This window comes from Maniola hyperantus, chromosome 20 (assembly GCF_902806685.2).
Source record: "Maniola hyperantus chromosome 20, iAphHyp1.2, whole genome shotgun sequence".
NCBI lineage: Eukaryota > Metazoa > Arthropoda > Insecta > Lepidoptera > Nymphalidae > Maniola > Maniola hyperantus.
Window position 1 is genome coordinate 9,539,700 of NC_048555.1, and position 8,243 is coordinate 9,547,942.

At 39.3% G+C, this 8,243-nt stretch overlaps 2 protein-coding genes across 3 annotated transcripts; both read left to right on the forward strand.

The window, feature by feature from the left end:
- The first annotated feature begins 1,010 nt into the window (after positions 1-1,010).
- Positions 1,011-2,279, forward strand: LOC117992001 (antifreeze protein Maxi-like). Its single transcript, XM_069505555.1, has 3 exons — positions 1,011-1,025; positions 1,118-1,160; positions 1,381-2,279. Exons 1-3 carry the CDS (start codon positions 1,011-1,013, stop codon positions 2,277-2,279), a joined length of 957 nt encoding a protein of 318 aa, XP_069361656.1.
- Positions 2,280-5,326: 3,047 nt separating this feature from the next.
- Positions 5,327-7,859, forward strand: LOC117991900 (antifreeze protein Maxi-like). Of its 2 annotated transcripts, none has more exons than XM_069505375.1 (3): positions 5,327-5,454; positions 6,244-6,290; positions 6,888-7,859. In XM_069505375.1, the coding sequence occupies exons 1-3, from the start codon at positions 5,440-5,442 to the stop codon at positions 7,690-7,692; spliced, it is 867 nt and encodes a 288-aa protein (XP_069361476.1). In that variant the 5' UTR covers positions 5,327-5,439; the 3' UTR covers positions 7,693-7,859. The 2 variants fall into 2 exon arrangements, with proteins under 2 accessions (XP_069361476.1, XP_034835428.1); XM_034979537.2 differs by having other exon boundaries at positions 6,244-6,286; positions 6,881-7,859.
- The last annotated feature ends 384 nt before the right edge of the window (positions 7,860-8,243 follow it).

The window sequence follows — 8,243 nt, forward strand, 5'->3', positions numbered from 1 at the left end:
TTTAAAATATGGGTATAAGAAGCAAAGAATTTAGTCTAGTCTTTATTATTTGAGGTAACGATGCCATTGCGCTTTTTTTGCGCAAATGAATCATTTTAAAGGTCTTTTCAAAAAGGAAGACAATAATAGTAAAGACTTAATAATAACTTTTCACAATTAATAAAATCCATAATATTACAAATGCGAAATGTGTCTATCTGTTACTTTTTCACAAAGGTACAGAAATAGCTTGCACGCTGGATATGAACATAAGCTACTTTTTATAATGGAAAATCAAAGAGTTGCCACAGAATCTTTCAGTCACCTAAATCCACGCGGATGCATCATCTAGTAGTTAATAAATAATATTATACATAGTAAAAATTAACTTCAGGCCTATAATAGTATATACCGAACTATAAATTACTTATTTGTTCGTACTTCAACCTTAGGTCACGAAATATTCATGAAAATTATTGCTTGTATGCACGACTTTCATGAAAACCAGCGTAACTGGCAAAATTACATCTCAAACCTACTATTCGGACCATTTGACAGCTAATTTAAATTTTAAAGTAGTTATACGTTGCACAGCATGGTTATTAACATATCCTATCGAGGTAAATCGGTCTGTTAAAGGAAACTGAAGTCGAGGGATGCAGGCGATTTCTGATCCTTTGTTCAACTGGACTTGATATCATGTACGAAATGCGTCATATTCTTTTCCAAGGAATTTTGTTCTTTTCTTCTTGGGAATTTTATTCTTTAGAGTCTATATTCCTGAAGATGTTTATTCTATTAAAATATACAAAGTTGTGTGGTCAGCCGTATCATTGCAGTACAGGTTCACCGATCGGTTTTTGTAGGCAGGTAATGATATTCAAATAGGGCGGCACAGTATTTAGCATTGTTAATTCGATGTTAGTAATTTTTGGCGTTGTATAAAAGGTGCAAGCAATTTGCAGAAGTCATCATAATTTGTTTTTAATCAGTTCTATTCACTAGTGTGTTGTAGCGGACAAATACTAGCCATGTCTCAACTTACGGTGAGTTCAGTGAATTTGGGAAGAAACAAAAATTAAAGAAAATTGTGCACATTTTGAAACAGTGAAATTGATATCGACGTATTTCCTTTCAGATTCTCTTTGTCATCGCCGCGGCGTATGGAGTGATTGCTGAGGGTAAATTACTAATCTTTCCAAAAGCTACTTTCATACTAAGAGATACCTTGCATCCTAGAGACGGGTGCAGGCTGCTCTTTATCCCGGAAAATCAAAGAGTTATCTCAAAATTAAAAAACCAAATACACGCGGATGAAGTCGTGGAAATCATATTTTAGTTAAGAAATAAAAAATTTAAAATATGAGGAATACAGATCTGATGTTTATTTTAATGTTGCAGATGTGAGGAAGGACGACTCCGCTACAGACTCTCGTGCTGCACAGAGTGGAGTAGTTGGATACGGTGTTCCCGCTCTTGGTGGACTCGGTGGACTTGGTGGACTCGGTGGACTCGGTAACGGACTCGTTGGAGGTGGTTGGGGTCTTGGCGTGCCCGCGGCAGGCATCGCCGTCGGATCTGGCCTCGTATCAGCTGGATCAGGACTCATCGCTGGTAGCGGCGGTAACCTGAACAACGCCGCTGCCGCTGGTGTGGCTCAGCTCAGCGCTATTCAAAACGCCCAGGCCGTGCAAGCTGCCCAGATCGCCAACGCCGCCGCCGCTGCCATCCAAGGTGCTCGTGCTGCCGAAGCCGCCGCCCGCGCTGGACAGGCTAACGCTATCCAGAACGCTCAGGCATTAGACGCCGCTCGTTTGGCCAACATCCAAAGAGCACAAGCTGCCGCCTACGAAAACGCTCGCGCTGCCGACGCAGCGAGACGTGCCTCCGCCGCTGCTGCCGCTGAAGTCGGACGTGCCGTAGAAGCCGAACGTGTCGCTAACGCCGCCCGCGTCCAAGCCGCCGCTATCGCTAACGCCCGTGCGGTAGAAGCCGCCCGTATTGCGAATGCAGCGAGAGCTCAAGCTGCCGCTATTGCAACCAGTGCCGCTCAGGCGCAAGCCGTAGCTGACACAGTCGCGAGGAACGCTGGAGCCGGTGGTCTGTTGCTCGGCAACGGATTAGGTTTAGGTTTGGGTAACGGAGGTGCAGTCATCGCCGCCGCTCCCGTAGCTGTAGGCAGTGCCATCCCAGTAGGAGTTGCTAACCTTGGCGGTCTCGGACTCGGTAACGGACTCGGTCTCGGCGGATGGGGACTCGGCTCTTACGGCCTTGGCGGTGGCTATGGAGGCAAACACTAAACTAATAAATAATTTAACGATTTACGTCATAAGGAAAGTCACCAAAAACTTATAGATAGAATAATCAATTTCTACAACCATTTCTACGTCTCGTTCAAAGGAAATGGTTAGCGGCATATTAATATTAAGTACTGATCGTGTAAATATAACATTAAAGAACATACGATTGCATTAAAAACGATTTTTCTTTATATCAGTTATTATAATATGATATACTATAAGTAGTACCTGAAACTTATACAAATCAATATATTAATTTTCGAAGTGAATCCATCGAAGAAAAGACAATTTTGCACGAATTAAAAACGCTGAATGATGAAAGACTTTAATTTTTACCCCCTTATCAAAGTTTTCTCCAAAATTGTATTGTTTCTAGAATTCTTAGGCTTATTTCAGCATTTTACGAAACTCATGATAGTATACCTACTACAATACATACAAAAAAATAAAATAAATGTACAGTAGGTAAGTATAGAATAATTAGATCCAGTTAGAGAAAACTTAAAAGATTATTTGTCATAAAAAATTATTAGTAGTACCAAGCAATACCAAGTCATAATAAAAAATGATAATAAGTAGTTAAAATGTCATAAAACAATAATAAAATGTCTATTATATGATATTTATCTAAGCATCTATACCTAAGTCCCACCTTCTTTTTTTGTTATACCTACCTATTCTTTTCCTTTTACAACCTCTCCTACTGCCAAAAGTCACTGGTAGAGATCTCAGAGAGTGCTTTTCTGTCCACTTTTATCTTTTATCTTTTTACTTTTATTAATTCTTGGTACACATAAATAAAAAAACAACATTTTAATTGAACTATTATTATCTATTGAAATAAAAATAATTAAAACGAAATTGTAGGTTGTTCAATGTAAATACAATGAACACATCCGGGAAATTGAAAATTAGTTAACATCGATTTCAGTCAATAGTAGGAACACACGAGTATAGAATATCTACTCGTGTGGTAGGAACTTCAAATTGAACTGTAGCTTTGGATGAGATTATGTAGCTACATTAAGTAGTAGGTACGATTATTTTATCTGTTACAAGAAAATGCATATCAATCTCCAAGGAAGGATTTGTGGTAAGTATAAACAGGTACTTAATAGGTCACAGCTGAAAATCAGCGTCCTGCATCTTATGTGTGTGAACGCATATGATGCAAGACATTATGCTGAGCTGTACACCCATTTAGGGTGGAGTCACAGATGAAAATGTTACATTTGTACTTTGTTTTTATCTGTGACACCAACAACAAATCAATGCATTTTCTTTCTTTCTTCTTTCTTTCTAACCTAATACCTAACTTACTACTTACTCTTAATTATTATTTTTCTCATATATTCTCAAGATGTTGCTAGAACAAATAAGTAAATGTTAATCGTCATCATCACATCATCACCATCATCGTCATCATCATCATCATCATCATCATCATCATCATCATCATCATCATCATCATCATCATCATCATCATCATCATCATCATCATCATCATCATCATCATCATCATCATCATCATCATCAACAGATAGACATAGTCTCTTGTCGGAACTTCCAGACGTCACGGTCTTATGTGGCCTGAATCCTGCGACCATAATACAATGGGGATGTTGTACTTTCGGTGCGAGGTCGCCATTCCAGTATCTTGAGACCCCAACGTCTATCGGTTTTTCGAACTATATGCCCTGCCCATTGCCTTAAATTCTTTTGTTTCCCAGGATAAAAAGTTGCCTCTATCAATTTACGGTACGCAAGCTAACTCTGTACAATACCAAATTTCATCAGTTGGGCCATGAAAAGCTAGAGCAGGCAGACATACTGACAGATAGACACACTTTCGTATTAAATTTATAATAATGTTAGTATGATTTAGTTCTTTTTTATTCTAAAAAACCGGTCTAGTGCGATTCAGTTTAGAAATGAACATTATTCTATTCTAAATAAAATGATATAAGAAACCTCAATATCATTTTTGAAGACCTATCCATAGATACCCCACACGTATGGGTTTGATGAAAAAAAAAATTTTGAGTTTCAGTTCTAAGTATGGGAAACTCCAAAATTTATTGTTTTTTTTCTATTTTTGTGTAAAAATCTTAATGCGGTTCACAGAATACATCTACTTACCAAGTTTCAACAGTATAGCTCTTATAGTTTCGGAAAAAAGTGGCGGTGACATACGGACGGACGGACAGACAGACATGACGAATCTATAAGGGTTCCGTTTTTTGCCATTCGGCTACGGAACCCTAAAAAGTGTAATTTACTCGTATATCTCGTATTCCATATTTATTCCGGTCAAGTAGGTCATAATGTAGGTACCTAGTCAAAAGATGTCGAATTTAAAATCGGTCGCCAATAAGTAATTTGGTTTTTAAGATTATTTTAACGAACATTCATCATCATCATCATCATGATCAACCCATAACCGGCTCACTACAGAGCACGGGTCTCCTCTCAGAGTGAGAAGGGTTTTGGCCGTAGTCTACCACGCTGGCCAAGTGCGGATTGGCAGACTTCACACACCTTTGAGAACATTATGGAGAACTCTCAGGCACGATGTTTTCCTTCACCGTTAAAGCAAGTGATATTTTAATTACTTAAAAACACACATTACTCCGAAAAGTTAGGTTTAGGTTTAAAGACGTTTATTCTCATAAAGACAAAGTCACTTACAAAGTTTACAAATATTCGCCATTGTTGCCATGAGTACCTACTCATTCAATGCATTTGTTGAAGTGATTCGCATTACTCATAATGTGAGCAGCTAATTCAGTTAAGTAAAGTTAGAGGTGCGTCCCCGGGATTGAACCCCCGACCTCCGATTGGAAGGCGGATGTCCCAACCACTAGGCTACCACAGCTTCTCGAACTTCTTAACGAACATTATCACAATAATATAACACTTATCATTTGGGCATAAAGACTGTTATTGCATAAACTTTTCCGCATTGTGTGGTCAACCGTTGTAATTCTTGTATGTGCGGGCTTGCATTTTTTCTCCTTACACGTAATGTTATACAAATAGAACAGTATCGTATCTATTAGGAGCTGTTAACAATTGGGTGCACTATAAAAGTGCATGCGTTTAGTAGAAAGTATTATTTACTTGATTAAGTTCCATCGAGCAGTATCTTGCAACGAACAAAATGTCTATATTTACGGTAAGAAGTGAGATGAATAGAGTTAAATAGATTAACATAAATCTCAAATAAAAAAATAGGTTTAAATTAGCATTTGTAGATAATCTTTAAAAGGTGAAAAAAAATATATATATAATACTTCAAAAATAATAAGTGAACTTAGCGCCGCAATTTTTAACCGACTGTGACAAACCCCAAAAGGAGGGCTATGTATTTAACATGTATGTCCGTATTGTCCTCTCGTAATTACTCAACGGCTCAACCGATTTTGATAAAAAATGATACGTTATTAGATTCAGTGTCACTGGGTATTTACATGAAATTCTTAAAAAACAAAATGGTAGATTTTATGCGTGTGCGGACTGAAAAAGATGCAGTGCAAACCGCAGTCGGGGTTTTTGGAAAACTTTTTAAATTACTTGTTTACAATTTTCCCTAATATTATACGAAACTTGTACTTTAAGCCAGTTTTATAAATAACTAGCTTATTCCCGAGAGTTCGTCCGCGTGGACTTCACAAATTTCAAACTTCTTTTTTTATCCCCTTAGGGGTTGAATTTTCGAAAATTCTTTCTTAGCGGACGTCTATACTGTATAGATATCCGCTAAGAAAGGATCATCATAATAGCTCTGGCTAATCAAGGGTCTGTCATAATAGCTATCTGCAGCCAAACTGCAGCCCGATCCGTGGTTTGAGCTGTGGTGTTATCAGTTAGTCAGTCAGTCAGTCAGCCAGCTTTGGCTTTTATATAATTTTACCATAGATCGATTGTACTTATTTGTTTTTAATATGCTCCATTTCGTTTTCAGATTCTCTTTGTCATCACGGCAGCGTGTGATGTGCTCGGAGCAGGTCAGTGGCTTCGGACACCTGCACCTGCTATAAATCCAAATTTATTTAACAATGCCAATTAATTGAAATTTTTGTGATTTATGTCAACACTTGGCAGGCGCGGACTGTGCCATGTACGAGGCACGGATTCAAAACATCCGCCTCGTACGTGGCGTGGCATAAATCATCCCTCAAGCAGTGATTTATTTCAAATTTATAGACTAGCGCTTGGCTGCAATCAAACCTGGTGACAAGTGATGATGTAGCCTAAGATGGAGCTATATATGTATAAGTGATAGCCTGGTGGTTAAGACGTCTACTTTCCATTTGGGAGGTCAGAGTTCAATCCCGGGCACGCACCTCTTACTTTTTAGAGTTACCTATGTGCGTTTTAAGCAATTAAATATCACTTGATGTAATGGTGAAGGAAAATGTGATGAGGAAACCTGCATGCCTGTGAGCTCTCCATAATGCTGTCGAACGTGTGTGAAGTCTGCCAATCCACACTTGGCCAGCGTGGTGGACTATAGCCAAACACTTCTCATTCTGAGAAGAGACCCATTCTTAGTAAAGGTTTGAAGATAAAGATGATGATGTTTATTTTTAATGTTTCAGGGGGAAGAAGGTCGAGAGGTCCCCCAGCAGTCCCAGCTGATTCAACGGGCGCACAGAGCGGTGGTAGTTCTATTATAGTTACCTCTGGTTCAAATAATGGATACAACCTGGGTTCGGCTGCAGCTGCCATTTCAGGCGGTCAGGGATACCAAGTTAGTGGACCAGCACTCGAAGCCGCACCAGTTCTAGGCAATGTTGCGGGTAGTAGTGCTCCTTTGAATAATGCTGCTGCTGTTGGCGCTGCTCAACTCAGTGCTATACAGAACGCTCAGGCTGTCCAAGTGGCTCAAATAGCAAACGCTGCGGCTGCTGCCATCCAAGGAGCACGCGTCGCTGAAGTTGCCGCTAGAGCCGGACAAGCTAACGCTCTTCAGAATGCTCAAGCATTTGATGCTTCCAGAATCGCTAATGTACAAAGAGCTCGTGCTGCTGCTTACGAGAACGCTCGTGCTGCGGAAGCTGCGAGACGTGCTGCTGCCGCTGCAGCAGTTGAAGTTGCCCGAGCGGTTGAAGCGGAACGCATCGCCAATGCTGCACGTGTTCAAGCTGTTGCTATTGCCAACGCTCGTGCTATAGAGGCTTCTCGTATCGCGAATGCCGCAAGAGCTCAAGCTGCTGCTGTTGCAACAAGCGCTGCTCAAGCTCAAGCTGTCGCTGAAGCAGTGGCAAGAAACACTCAGGATGGAACTTTAATACTTGGAGCTGCAGGTGGTCTAGCTAATGGCGTGGCACCAATAGCCGTTGGTGGAGGATACTCATACGGTGGTGTCGGAGGTGGTTGGAATGGATACACTGGAAAAGGACATAAATAAATCTAGCGAGTGAAAGAATTCAGAACAAAAACTAATGAAGATAAGGTCTCTACTGTATATCGATATTGTACCGTTTCACTATCTTCAAACAAAAATGGCGTGCCGTATATTAGATTATAGTATGTTTTGTAAATAATATAATGATTATAGATAGTAAAGAAACTTATGTGCCGTAATATGTGTATCTTTTGTTTTGCCTAAGATAAACAGTACTTGAAAACATTATTAATTAGTGTTTGGATTTTGTCCCTTTTCTGTCACTTTTTTTAAGGGAAACAGACAACTTAATAATAGTACTCAAATAAATAAAATCATTTTATTGCAAGTCAGTGACTCATATAAACATATTATAAACATTACCTAATGCTTTTACAACTAAGTACCTATTTGAAACTAAGTATTCGAATTATATTACTTAGTAGGCTATTTGTCCGTAGTCTGTACTGACATTATCGATCATATTTGGTGGTGGTATTCGTATAATAGTGCAGCAGCCGCCAAGTGGTTTTTTTGTGTTTAATAACAAGCTGATTCTGCGTCTGTAGGTTACC

Bases quoted from the DNA above. Each gene is read 5' to 3' on its own strand.
- LOC117992001 (XM_069505555.1), top strand. The intron at 1,161-1,380 runs GTAAATTACTAA...TTAATGTTGCAG, and splicing joins GTATGGAGTGATTGCTGAGG to ATGTGAGGAAGGACGACTCC.
- LOC117991900 (XM_034979537.2), top strand. The intron at 6,287-6,880 runs GTCAGTGGCTTC...TTAATGTTTCAG, and splicing joins GTGTGATGTGCTCGGAGCAG to GGGGAAGAAGGTCGAGAGGT.